The sequence below is a fragment of the Oncorhynchus kisutch genome, linkage group LG29 (assembly GCF_002021735.2).
Source record: "Oncorhynchus kisutch isolate 150728-3 linkage group LG29, Okis_V2, whole genome shotgun sequence".
Classification (NCBI taxonomy): Eukaryota; Metazoa; Chordata; class Actinopteri; order Salmoniformes; family Salmonidae; genus Oncorhynchus; species Oncorhynchus kisutch.
Genome location: NC_034202.2, coordinates 12,053,034 through 12,067,940, shown reverse-complemented (window position 1 = coordinate 12,067,940; position 14,907 = coordinate 12,053,034). Strand labels below are relative to the sequence as shown.

The following is a 14,907-nucleotide window of genomic DNA, read 5'->3' as shown; positions in this document are numbered from 1 at the left end:
GCTTTACAGGAAGCACATGCAAGCTTCCATTTTGTAGCAAGTGGTTTTTTGGGGGGGGAAACGTCATCACATGCGAGCTCTTGGACTAGAAATTCACCATATCCTCCGAGATGTGACAGCGGCTGAATTTCAATCACAGAAACCGAACTCCTGCAATCCCAAACCACTTAACGCTCAATTAATGAGCGATCAGCCCTTTGGGAGCTAGAGAGAGATCTGCCATTTGTACTGACAGATTGCTTTGATACTCAGTGAGAGAACATGCATGAAAGCGCTTTGGATACCCATCTTTTAAAACCAAAGTTAATGAAACGTAAATAAATCAAGTAAATGGTTTGCTGCTCTTTTAATTCAGAGAGGAGTTCTAGTTGGACATAGATATTCTATAGATAGCAAAGGGCTAGGATCTAACACGTGTCTTCCGTATCGGCTCTGCTCTGATACAAGTCTCACATGTTTTCACTGTGCAGGTAGCCTACTTGTTAGAGCGTTGGGCCAGTAACTGGAAAGTCCCTAGATCGAATCCACGAGCTGACAAGGTAAAAATATGTTGTTCTGCCCCCTGAGCAAGGCAGTTAACCCACACTTCCCCGGGCGCCAAAGGCGTAGAGGTCGATTATGACAGCCACCCGCACCTCTCTGATTCCCTGTGTGTCTTTGTCCTTCCAGGACATTCTGTTCCCCTAAAGGCGTCAGGATGCTTTGGTTTGAACGAATGTGCTCGTATACTCCCTTTTTAAGACCTTGGCTTGAAAAACAATAGGACTGTTTGTCCCTCTTGGGATGCCGTAGCCAGTATACACTTTCTCAAAATAGTCAGAATTAATCGAAGATAACTGAAAGAAATCTGTCATTAATTTTGACGTTTTTGCAGAGGAGCTCCTGGTCGCGCAATTTTACATCTCAGATGTTTGGTGCAGTATTTCTCGAGTGAAAAAATGTGCACGAAAACGAGGTGTCTCTCCTTGAATGACTTAATTGAAGAATCCCTACTGTTGACCAATCACCGGCGAAGGGGCGTAGACTTCGGCTTCCGAACTTGGGCTTGCCTCAAGAAAAAATATTGTGTGCACGAACAGCAGAAAAACATACCTTGCCGAAGACCAAAAACATACAAAAAACGTCACAAAATGTTATCGTAATATACGCTCAAACTGTTTTGGCTGGGAAGCATCCGGACGCCTTAACACTCTCGGGGTACAGTACGTGCATGGCCTCACAAAAAAAGGTAAGGACAAACACCCTGTCATTAGTTGTCCCTTACGCTTTAGAGTCTCATAAATATAACACACTTACAATATAACAGGACGAACACCAAACAAACAACACACATCATGCTCAAACCGCAGGGAGTCGGCACTAGTGAGTGACATGCACACCCACACGCCACAGACGCTCACACACACCCTAGCTCTATCACGAAGTGACACCATTAGGTACGAATGGTGCCACTTCCAACCTTAGACCCTCATCCCAAATGGCCCCGTGTTAGACAGCCTAGCCATACAGAACCAAGGGGCTGTGCTGTGGGAGAAGAGGCCATTCCAGACAGACCCCCCCCGATGTAAGAGGAGGGTCAATGAAGGAGACTGTTATTAGGCTACAGGACAGACGGTCCGTGTGCAGGGGAGTGAGTTAATCTGTCCGGCCCAGAGAGAGGGAGTGGAAGGGAGGAGGGGTGGGACTCAGTTATGGAGGATGCATTAGTTGGTTGTTGTTGTTATGTTAACACGTTAAAGTTAAGAGTTGGTTGGTGGCTCAACGACAGTGAGGATGATGTTGATGACCAGTGAGTAACCAGCAGGGGGATGGGGGGGGGGGGGTAAAGGGTGGCAAATAATAACACTGACAACACTACTAACGTACTGTAATCCCAAAATGACCAGAACAATAAATAACAACCCAACAGAACTATAATGACAACCCAAATGAAACATTAAAGTCACATTTTACTGTTATTTACTACACAGTAACACCAAGACCTACAACAATGTCCCCTGAAGTCTCTGACAATTATCGAAGCCCTGTTAAAGACAGTATGGCCAAAAACAATGCACATTCTTGTCCTTTATTCTTGTACAGGGAGAATGAAGTGAGGTAAAACCCCCCCCCCCCCCCAAATTTAGGCTTGACCTTCGAGTAGGTGTGTGAGAGAGTGTGTGTGTGTGTGTGTTACCTTGTTCTTGTTCTTAATGAAAGGCCACAGTTTGCCCTTGCTCTTGCCCCCGCTGGGTCGTTCCTTGGCCTCTCCTCGTGAGTTGGACAGGCTGGTTTCGGAGACCGTCCTCTTCATGGACTGGCCTGGCCCATAGTCCTCAAATTCTACGTCCCCCGGGGGCTCGAACCCAGACTTATACGACTCCACCACCTGCTTCGAGTCCTGGTGGGGTGGGATCAAGTGGGGAGAGAGATAGTAGGGGGAATTCAGATCTTATGGCTAAGCAAACATTTGGATATGACTGGATGGAGAAAAGATAGACAGTATTGAAACACTGATCTAAAAGAAACAATTCTGTTCACTCTATTTCTATTCCTAAAACCAGATTGTGTTTTCCTCAACCAAGTCCAGAAATAGCATAGGACAGAAATGTCCTCGACCAGGAAGACTTGATTTGTTATTGTACTATTTCCAGTTGTTGTTATCAGTTCATTACTTCGGCTCAATCAAGATGGATGCAGGGGGTGACCGGAGGTCGGGGAGGCTCCACAGCCTGAACTGAGGAAGAGGGGAACGACCTGGAACTGTCACACAGGAGCTATGGTGAAAACACCAGACGTCAGGGACTGACAGTCAGGAAGCAGCTCGTTAATCAGCAGGCTGTGAGGTCTTGATCTCTAGCCTATCTATACTGATAAGGTCAAAGGTTAGAGGTCATCAGCCTCTGTTATCCCTATTTTGTTTCCTGGAACAGGCAAAAGCACAGGCCTTAGTTTAGTCATCTCCCCTTCCTTCTCTAACCCACACACAAACACATCAAAAGCTGATGATTTTCTATTGCTTGCACTAAGATATGGTCCGCCATCTTAGCATACTGAATTGAATGCTTGAAAAATCTAATTGTTTTGGCCAATATCAATGACTCATGCATCAATGACTTGAGATAAAATAACAACATGGGTGTTTTATCTGGTTAAGTGCATCAGTTCATCTTCTCCCAGTTTTGTAGGGAATTGCTAGTTAACTTTGAGTGTGCAGACAATAAACTGGCCAGATCCAGAAAAGCTGCTCCCTCCTGCCATGATGTAGTGTGATACTTAACTTAGCAACATTCTCCATCAGACAGAGGAGAGAGAGAGCCCCTTGGCGAAGACAGGAGGTTGGCAAAGACAGTTGTTTAATTATGAGTGTAATTGTGAATTTTCGCTCTCAAAGCGAACCTTATCGCTCTCTCTCTCTCCTTCACATCTCTCTCTCTCTCCTTCACATATCTCTCTCTCACCTTCACATCTGTCTCTCTCTCCTTCACATCTCACTCACTCACACTCTCTCTCTCTCTCACTCTCTCTCTCTCTCTCTCACTCTCTCTCTCTCTCTCTCTCTCTCTCACTTCCCACTTTCTCTCATTATTGCTCCTGCTTCCCAGCTCGTTCTCTGAAACCATTAACTTTAGGAGTGTCAGGAGACAGGGTCTAAATTAGCTCAGTGGTGATTGGTTGAGTCAGGTGGCTGAGTGAGTGAGTGGGTGACAGGGCTCCAGGGAAAAGAGTTGTAATCCCAGGCTCTACTATGACCGAGCAGATGAGCATTTGAGGCAGATGGGCGAGGCACATACCTCCAGTGTTTTTGAATTTAGTCATACAAAGAGCCTGGACTCTGGTGAGGCGCGAATACCATCAACAACACATAGCACCCACATGGTTGTGACTTGGTACAGTACTAAACTCACAATTGTGTGTGTGTGTGTGTGTGTGTGTGTGTGTGTGTACTCACAGTCTTAGGCTCAATGGACTCGGCAGCCTTAGTCATTCCGTCTAGACATTTCCCTACGATAGGCAGCACCTCGCGGTCCACCTCCGCGTACGTCTTCATGGACACACCCACCCTCTCGATCCGCCTCTCCTCCATCTCCTGGAGTTTCTACACACCCACACAAATACATCATGTTCAGCACGCATGACAATGCTATTACGAACACCTGCTCACAGTGGCCCTGAAGTTGTCCCACACTATGCTGCTGAGGGGGTAGGACTAAACAGACTGATATATAAAGACATATAGGTCAGAAGACGTCGGGTCAATGCCCCACCAAAAGTTCTGAGCGCAGTGGTTTCAAGAACCTTCCATAGGTCTGAAAATGTACTCTCTGTCTCTCTAATGTTCTCTATCCAGTGAAAAGGACTGTGGTTTTAGAGGTGCTCCACATTTTTCCATTGGCTCTCAGGGAGACATACGAGAATTGAAATACTTTCTTCTTCCACTCGGAGCTACTCTGGACCTGTGTGTGTGTGTGTGTGTGTGTGTGATATATTGGGGATGAGAGTGTAGTAATGAATTACCTGGAATATATTGGGGATGAGAGTGTAGTAATGAATTACCTGGAATATATTGGGGATGAGAGTGTAGTAATGAATTACCTGGAATATATTGGGGATGAGAGTGTAGTAATGAATTACCTGGAATATATTGGGGATGAGAGTGTAGTAATGAATTACCTGGAATATATTGGGGATGAGAGTGTAGTAATGAATTACCTGGAATATATTGGGGATGAGAGTGTAGTAATGCTCGTTCTGTTCCTGGTTGAACTTGGTCAGGAAGTTGGAGTATTCACTCTTACTGTCAGCAGCCATCTGGTGTCTCATCTGAGCCTGCTGCCGCGCCTGAGGAGGACAACAAACACAAACACATCACACACGCACACACACACACACACACACACACACACACACACACACACACACACACACACACACACACACACACACACACACACACACACACACACACACACACTTAATGAACTTGGTGGCCTCATGACACACACACACACACACACACACACACACACACACACACACACACACACACACACACACACACACACACACACACACACACACACACACACACACACATACAGAGAGATTACTCACACATACACACAAGCATAAACGCACACACTATCACAGGTGCAGGTCTGTGGAGGGAGTAGCAGTAGCGGCAGCAGCCATTGGGGATGAGTGAGAAACACACACGTGAACAGGAAAGAACCGTAGGAGCGACAAATACTCCCAACTTAACCCTTGAATGGGAGGAATGGAATTCACCACAGACTAAAAAGATCTATGTCATCTCATCTGTCATGTTGATTATCATGCCATCTGTCATTGATAAACCACCAACATCGACAAAACAAACATGTCAAGGGACATGGCCAAAGTCTCCTATCTCAGAGTCCTAGCAGGAGCATTAGAAGGACAGCGTCCAGTTTCATAACCCTAACCCCCCCCCCCCCCCCCCCACACACACACACACAGACAGAGGGACAGACAGGTGGGAGAGGTTTCATCTCCCCATTCCTCCTCCTACACATCTTGGAGGACAGAGACACAGTCTAGCCCAGACTTCTCCACCCACACATTAACCAGAGTTACACACACAGCCAGCTAATGGGGAAGGACACAACCTCTTCGCTACCACACCTATACAGAAGGCCCGTGAATGCGTGTAAGAGAGAGGCAGGTGTGCGGAAGGACAGGCACACACCACCATGGCAACACGACTGATGACAAAACCTCTCAGCCCCTTTCACATCCTGTCGACGCTCTAGGAAGTAAACAGCAGCTAACCTACGTACCTCTGTGATACACACACACGCCACTCCCACCTCTTCTGTAGAAGACTTCAAAGCTATTCCGAGACTGAAATGTCTTACACACATCAATGTACCTTACAGGCGAAAATGTGGTAATGGTAGTGTGAGTGTTTTGGGAAAAGAAGAAAATGGACAGAGATAACTTCTAGATGCTTTTGCTTGCATAGTTCCATAAGCCGAGCAAGATGTGGATTCATGTGAACGGTATGAGGATAAAGCAAAGCAGAAGTTTACACATATCGAGTGACTGAGATATCAATTCTCTGTTCTTACACAGAAAAAAAAGAAAACGGTACAAAGACACCAAAGATAAGTTATTAAAGGTAAAAAATGAAATAAAAACTACAATACAGAGCTATACAGATATACCTGAGAGGACATATGGACATTGTCACAGATATAGGACAGTGCTCAATGAGAGTCGGTGTGGTCACTAGCAAGGCTTGAACAGGTGATTGTGTTTTTGGGGGTGACCTGTGTGTATGTTGAGAAACAAGGTCGAGACTCGAGACGGTGTGTGTGTGTGTGCGTTCCCACAGATATAAACACATGCTCTGCCCAGTGTGGACCTACCTTGTGGGAACTTCGCTTCAAGGTATGGCAGGAAAATAAATAACAACAACAAAAATACACACACAAAAGTGTTAGCCACTTCCTGCTGAACAGGACCCAGTTTAGTCCTAGCAGAGGGGTAAAAAAACGGAAGTAAAAATACTTTAAAGTACTACTTAAGTAGTTTTTTTGGGGTCTGTACTTTACTTTACTATTTATATTTTTTGACAACTTAAATTTTTACTTCATTACATCCCAAAAGACAATGATGAACTTTTTACTCCATACATTTTCCCTGACACCCAAAATTATTCATTACATGTTGAATGCTTAGCAAGACATTAAAATGGTCAAATTCATGCACTTATCAAGAGAACATCCCTGGTCATCCCTACTCACCAAACGCAAATGCTTCACTTGTGTTGCGCGAGCGTTTGAGTGTGCCCCTGGCTATCCGTAAATTTAAAAAACAAGAAAATGGTGCTGTCTGCTTTGCTTAATTCTTGAAAGGAAAGGAATTTGAAATGATTTATAGTATATAAAGTATATTTTAGCAGTTACATTTACTTTTGATACTTACGTATATTTTAAAACCAAAGACTTAAACTTTTACTCAAGTAGTATTTTACTGGGTGACTTTCACTTTTGCTTGAGTCATTTCCTATTAAGATATCTTTACTTTTGCTCAAGTATGACAATTGGCAACTTTTTCCACCACTGAGTCATTGCTACATGTCCTCAACCAATGAGGACGAGTTCATCCAGAGAAGGGGGAAGTACGTGGATGATGGGTAAATCAACACAAAGCTGTGCCAGAACAGGGTAACAACGTCACGTTAGGGCTACTTTAACACTGGTATTGTTAACCACAGTAGCTAAACAAATACAGAATCACTCTTTTGTTGCTGAGAATTTTTCCTGCAAAGCAGTGTATTGGAGTTTTAAAAAGGCTTCTAAATGTTTGTAATTCCCACTGAAATGTCCATCATTTACAAGTGGTAGGCCTCTATCGTGCCTTTTTAGAGTACTGAGGCGTGAGGGGCACCGAGCAGTAGAGATTATTTTCTACCATCGTCAGTGCTTTCCAACTAAGACAACACTCCATAGGAGACTCAGTGAAAGTACGGGGTCCACACAGAGCCATACACTGCCAGTGTCTAGATCTAAGCGGTGAAGCAGCCAAACCGTAATTGTGGTATTTTTTTCCCCATCAGTGGAAGACAGGAAGCTGTGAGGTTTGCGCCAGCTGCTTACTAAAACCACAAGAACCCCAGCTCAACAAACTCCAGTCTCTCTGATTATTACCGACCGCTCTGAGATATGGTCCTAACTTAGACTACACAGCCTTGGATTTCCCTAGTCTAAATATATCCCATGTGGAATACTGCTATTATCTTAAACATAGTTAGGAGTGTATTAAGGTTAAGATTTACAACAGTTTCCGCATTACCGAATTCTCTCGGCAGTGCTTGTGATAACATACCACAAGATAAACACATAAAAACACAATCCAACACTGAGTGATCCAACCATCACCATAACTCAAATCAACGTATTCATGGTTGGGGTGGTGACATGTCATGCCTTCATAACACTCCCAAGGTCTTCGAAAATGACCGAGGGAGGGAATCGGTCTCTTCAGAGAGTAGGAGCAAGAACACATGGAGGCGTTTTGGTTTCACACGGCTGAACTGTCTGCCAGGATCATCGAGCAGACCTCTTACGTGGCCTGGGGTAGCCCTTTCCTAAGTCAGTGACCGAAAGCGCCCTCTTTGGCCTCGCGGGTGGAAGGTTATTCATATGTTTCGTAATGAAAACCTGATGAGAATCCAGTGTTTCTATGTCAAACCCGTAAGCACGTGTGTGAGATGTGCACCTTTTGTTTCAGAGTAGATTTGTTCAAGGATAACAAGAATCACTCTGTGTGTGATAGAAAGTGATGGATTTGGTACACGACTTTGTACTAGTGATCTCAGCGTGTTTGCAATGCTGTGTCCATGATGATATTATGTGCCAGTGTGAGAGAGAGAGTTGAGGAACACAGGTCACGTTAAAATAGTAAGGCACCATTCCACCCCAGCTCTCCGATTCCCAGACCGAAACAGAAAGACACACATTTTCCCCATCTGACACTATGATCAGAACGATAACGGGCCGCTTATGGTCTGCCACGACAACAGCAACAAGACAAAGGCTGAGTAAATGTTGGAAAGAAGACGGCACAGTGTAAAAGAGCAGATGCCGGGAAATTATGTCACAAAAAGAATAAAAAAGGAAGGGGAAAAATTTAAAATGAACGTCCCAAAGTCAGCTTGGTGTATTATAAAAGAGGAAATGAAAGCGTTATCGATTTCTGCGTTTTTATTTCTCTCCATGTCTTCGGAAGAGAAAGCGAATCGGAGTATGTTAAAGGAGGAGAGTGAGGTCAGAGTCAAAAACACCCACGCAACAGATACTATGTAGGAATAATGTAGGACCTGTTAACACTGCTGCAGTGTTCCGTTAGATAGAAAAACACACAACTGGAGAACACAGCAATGTGTGTACTGTGTGTGGGGGTGTGAGTGTGAGTACTTACAGACTCGTGCTTATCTATGTCTGGGCCTGTTTACCACAAGTGGAATGTTAATGTATCAGACAATCCACTGGCAATGATAAGCTCTACATACAAGACTCCCAAGAGCTATGTTGCCTTCCCTTACCATAACATTATATATAGAGTGGCACCAATTTTACGTTGACTAACATCAATCTGCACATGCAGTAAAAACATCCCTGTTATTACTGCATATCCCCAAGATGGCGTAGCAGTAAGTCGTCCTGTCGTGTCGTGTCCCTGTATATTTTGTTTATATTTTGTTTATTTTTCGTTTTTTACATATTTTTCGTTTTTTACATAGCTATCCCTTTAAAAACATTTTGCTAAACCTAAGCTTCCAAATAAGCTGGATCTTCACAACTAGCTATCTAGCTAAACCGCAACCCCGGATGATTACCCCTGGCTAGCGTTTCCACCCACTTAGCTTGAAGCTAGCCCGGCCTGCGCTACCACCGTAGCATACTCCTGAGCTACAATACCCGGGCCCACGACCGGTCTATCGATGTCACCGCATGAAGAGGAATAAACAGACTCACCCCATCGCGACGTCCCCCAAAGGCTAACTCTCTAGCCCTCGCTATCTCCCTGCTTGCTAATTCGGCCTGCTAACTGCTAGCTTGTCCAGCTCCGGTCCGCTAACTGCTACCTTGTCTAGCCCGGGCCTACAAACTGTTAGCTTGTTAGCACAGGCCTGCTAACCGCCTGAATCGCCGCGTCCCAAACGCCCACCGGACCCATATTTACTTTCTATCTCTTTTGACTTTTAATTTGTTTATACCTTCCGGAAACCTGCCTCACCCAATGTGATACGGAATCGCTATTATTTTTTATTTATTTTTAGAACACACTCAAGAACCTCCAGAAGCTAACCAGCTAACTAGCTACAAGCTATTTAGTCATTGTTCGTTTTTTTAACCTGGATAACACTCGCCAGTCCAGCTTCCCTTCCCCATCCACCGCTGCCCCCTGGACACTGATCTCTTGGCTACATAGCTGATGCACGCTGGACTGTCCATAAATCACGGTACTCCATTCTGCTTGTTTGTTTTATCTGTTGGCCCCGTTGCCTAGTCTACGCCATTTTACCTGCTGTTGTGCTAGCTGATTAGCTGTTGTCTCACCTACTGTTTTAGCTAGCTTTCCCAATTCAACACCTGTGATTAGTGTATGCCTCGCTGTATGTCTCTCTCAAATGTCAATATGCCTTGTATACTGTTGTTCAGGTTAGTTATCATTGTTTTAGTTCACAATGGAGCCCCTAGTTCCACTCTTCATACCCCTGATAACTCCTTTGTCCCACCTCCCACACATGCGGTGACCTCACCCATTACTACCAGCATGTCCAGAGATACAACCTCTCTCATCATCACCCAGTGCCTGGGCTTACCTCCGCTGTACCCGCACCCCACCATACCCCTGTCTGCGCATTATGCCCTGAATATATTCTACCATGCCCAGAAACCTGCTCCTCTTATTCTCTGTCCCCAACGCTCTAGGCGACCAGTTTTGATAGCCTTTAGCCGCACCCTCATACTACTCCTTCTCTGTTCCGCGGGTGATGTGGAGGTAAACCCAGGCCCTGCATGTCCCCAGGCACCCTCATTTGTTGACTTCTGTGTTCGAAAAAGCCTTGGTTTCATGCATGTCAACATCAGAAGCCTCCTCCCTAAGTTTGTCTTACTCACTGCTTTAGCACACTCTGCTAACCCTGATGTCCTTGCTGTGTCTGAATCCTGGCTCAGGAAGGCCACCAAAAATTCAGAGATTTCCATACCCAACTATAACATCTTCCGTCAAGATAGAACTGCCAAAGGGGGAGGAGTTGCAGTTTACTGCAGAGATAGCCTGCAAAGTAATGTCATACTTTCCAGGTCCATACCCAAACAGTTCGAACTACTAATTTTGAAAATTACTCTCTCCAGAAACAAGTCTCTCACGGTTGCCGCCTGCTACCGACCCCCCTCAGCTCCCAGCTGTGCCCTGGACACCATTTGTGAATTGATCGCCCCCCATCTAGCTTCAGAGTTTGTTCTGTTAGGTGACCTAAACTGGGATATGCTTAACACCCCGCCAGTCCTACAATCTAAGCTAGATGCCCTCAATCTCACACAAATCATCAAGGAACCCACCAGGTACAACCCTAACTCTGTAAACAAGGGCACCCTCATAGACGTCATCCTGACCAACTGGCCCTCCAAATACACCTCCGCTGTCTTCAACCAGGATCTCAGCGATCACTGCCTCATTGCCTGTATCCGCTACGGAGCCGCAGTCAAACGACCACCCCTCATCACTGTCAAACGCTCCCTAAAACACTTCTGTGAGCAGGCCTTTCTAATCGACCTGGCCCGGGTATCCTGGAAGGACATTGACCTCATCCCGTCAGTTGAGGATGCCTGGTCATTCTTTAAAAGTAACTTCCTCACCATTTTAGATAAGCATGCTCCGTTCAAAAAATGCAGAACTAAGAACAGATACAGCCCTTGGTTCACCCCAGACCTGACTGCCCTCGACCAGCACAAAAACATCCTGTGGCGGACTGCAATAGCATCGAATAGTCCCCGTGATATGCAACTGTTCAGGGAAGTCCGGAACCAATACACGCAGTCAGTCAGGAAAGCTAAGGCCAGCTTCTTCAGGCAGAAGTTTGCATCCTGTAGCTCCAACTCCAAAAAGTTCTGGGACACTGTGAAGTCCATGGAGAACAAGAGCACCTCCTCCCAGCTGCCCACTGCACTGAGGCTAGGTAACACGGTCACCACTGATAAATCCATGATTATCGAAAACTTCAATAAGCATTTCTCAACGGCTGGCCATGCCTTCCGCCTGGCTACTTCAACCTCGGCAAACAGCTCCGCCCCCCCCGCAGCTCCTCGCCCAAGCCTCTCCAGGTTCTCCTTTACCCAAATCCAGATAGCAGATGTTCTGAAAGAGCTGCAAAACCTGGACCCGTACAAATCAGCTGGGCTTGACAATCTGGACCCTCTATTTCTGAAACTATCTGCCACCATTGTCGCAACCCCTATTACCAGCCTGTTCAACCTCTCTTTCATCTCGTCTGAGATCCCCAAGGATTGGAAAGCTGCCGCAGTCATCCCCCTCTTCAAAGGGGGAGACACCCTGGACCCAAACTGCTACAGACCTATATCCATCCTGCCCTGCCTATCTAAGGTCTTCGAAAGCCAAGTCAACAAACAGGTCACTGACCATCTCGAATCCCACCGTACCTTCTCCGCTGTGCAATCTGGTTTCCGAGCCGGTCATGGGTGCACCTCAGCCACACTCAAGGTACTAAACGACATCATAACCGCCATCGATAAAAGACAGTACTGTGCAGCCGTCTTCATCGACCTTGCCAAGGCTTTCGACTCTGTCAATCACCATATTCTTATCGGCAGACTCAGTAGCCTCGGTTTTTCGGATGACTGCCTTGCCTGGTTCACCAATTACTTTGCAGACAGAGTTCAGTGTGTCAAATCGGAGGGCATGCTGTCCGGTCCTCTGGCAGTCTCTATGGGGGTGCCACAGGGTTCAATTCTCGGGCCGACTCTTTTCTCTGTGTATATCAATGATGTTGCTCTTGCTGCGGGCGATTCCCTGATCCACCTCTACGCAGACGACACCATTCTATATACTTTCGGCCCGTCTTTGGACACTGTGCTATCTAACCTCCAAACAAGCTTCAATGCCATACAACACTCCTTCCGTGGCCTCCAACTGCTCTTAAACGCTAGTAAAACCAAATGCATGCTTTTCAACCGGTCGCTGCCTGCACCTGCATGCCCGACTAGCATCACCACCCTGGATGGTTCCGACCTAGAATATGTGGACGTCTATAAGTACCTAGGTGTCTGGCTAGACTGCAAACTCTCCTTCCAGACTCATATCAAACATCTCCAATCGAAAATCAAATCAAGAGTCGGCTTTCTATTCCGCAACAAAGCCTCCTTCACTCAAGCCGCCAAGCTTACCCTAGTAAAACTGACTATCCTACCGATCCTCGACTTCGGCGATGTCATCTACAAAATGGCTTCCAACACTCTACTCAGCAAACTGGATGCAGTCTATCACAGTGCCATCCGTTTTGTCACTAAAGCACCTTATACCACCCACCACTGCGACTTGTATGCTCTAGTCGGCTGGCCCTCGCTACATATTCGTCGCCAGACCCACTGGCTCCAGGTCATCTACAAGTCTATGCTAGGTAAAGCTCCGCCTTATCTCAGCTCACTGGTCACGATGGCAACACCCATCCGTAGCACGCGCTCCAGCAGGTGTATCTCACTGATCATCCCTAAAGCCAACACCTCATTTGGCCGCCTTTCGTTCCAGTACTCTGCTGCCTGTGACTGGAACGAATTGCAAAAATCGCTGAAGTTGGAGACTTTTATCTCCCTCACCAACTTCAAACATCAGCTATCTGAGCAGCTAACCGATCGCTGCAGCTGTACATAGTCTATTGGTAAATAGCCCACCCTTTTCACCTACCTCATCCCCATACTGTTTTTATTTATTTACTTTTCTGCTCTTCTGCACACCAATATCTCTACCTGTACATGACCATCTGATCTTTTATCACTCCAGTGTTAATCTGCAAAATTGTAATTATTTGCCTACCTCCTCATGCCTTTTGCACACATTGTATATAGACCCCCCCCCTTTGTTTTCTACTGTGTTATTGACTTGTTAATTGTTTACTCCATGTGTAACTCTTTGTTGTATGCTCACACTGCTATGCTTTATCTTGGCCAGGTCGCAGTTGCAAATGAGAACTTGTTCTCAACTAGCCTACCTGGTTAAATAAAGGTGAAATAAATAAAAAATAAAAAAAGACTTGTTGGTTTCTCATAACCAAGCAGGGAATTTCTTGAGAGATCATTTCCAAAAACATAGGGGACTCATACACAGTGCCACTCGTTTCCCAGACTTGGTTATGTGGTCTGTTTTTGTTGTTGAGGGAGAATCAGGGCTGATATTGTATCTCAGTTCAGTTCCTGTCAGTCCAGTTCTGTACAGTGCTGCTCTGGTCCGAGCCAATGGTCTGAGCCCACCCATTGTGGCTGTTTGGCTGTGAGTCAGTCTCAGTGGGGACATAGAGGCTTCTTGTTCAGGCCTGTATTAGCATCATAATCGGATCTGAGCCATGTCAGCTCTGAGCTCTGAGCCTGGGTCGCTGCTGGGCGGACTGCTGATGAAGCAACACGCCGGGATGCTGGCGGTGGTGACCCATGATGCCTTGAAGCATGGCGTGGCGTGGGCGGCACTGTGTGGGTTAAAGGCAAGGACGTCAGAGGCTATCCCGATTCCCGACCGATGATTCGGGACACATGAGGTGGCATCGACACAAGGCCCCAAAAGCTTTTTTATAAAAAGGCCACAATTGAGGTGACTGGTGAGATTGGCCAGGGAGAGCAGAAACACAGATAAACAGACAACACATTCACACGACTCAAATACTACTTTTCCCAGCACGCATGGATGGAGGCTTGGATAGAGACAACAATGTACACACAAACACACACACAACCCCCCCCCCCCCCTCCCTCAACCCACACACGGACACAAAGCTGGTTGTGCTGCCAAGCGACACGGTAGACAGGCAGGCCACAGTGACTGGCTACTCTGCTTCTGGCCTGGCCAGCAGTGATAATGAGGACTCAGTCAGTTCTGCTATCAGCCGTGGTGAGAAGTGGGAGATCACTGTCATTGTGCTGCTGCTGACTGAGAGAGACAGTGCCAGCCTGTACAGAAAGCCCTGCAGCGAAACAAACTGTTACTGATGCCTCACCCTCATGGGGTGGGTGAGAGAGGGAGAGAGAGAGAGAGAGAGAGCGAGAGAGAGGGGTGGGGGGGCGTGGTACAGTACAAAGAGAGGGATTGGTCGGGTGTAGAGCAGGAGAGCAGTGAGCATCTGCATTTGTTTGGTTAGTGTTAAGCAGG

The 14,907-nt window shown here is 46.3% G+C and overlaps 1 protein-coding gene across 22 annotated transcripts in view; it reads right to left on the bottom strand.

The window, feature by feature from the left end:
• The window catches only part of LOC109873668 (formin-binding protein 1), a 97,919-nt gene that overhangs the window by 20,820 nt on the left and 62,192 nt on the right, over window positions 1-14,907 (bottom strand). For all 22 annotated transcript variants that reach the window (XM_031809244.1, XM_031809246.1, XM_031809266.1 and 19 more), the window contains exons 7-9: window positions 4,693-4,821; window positions 3,932-4,078; window positions 2,177-2,380 (exon numbers count right to left, since the gene is read on the bottom strand). In XM_031809244.1, coding sequence (XP_031665104.1) covers window positions 2,177-2,380; window positions 3,932-4,078; window positions 4,693-4,821 — 480 coding nt within the window. The remainder of the gene's footprint in view (window positions 1-2,176; window positions 2,381-3,931; window positions 4,079-4,692; window positions 4,822-14,907) is intronic.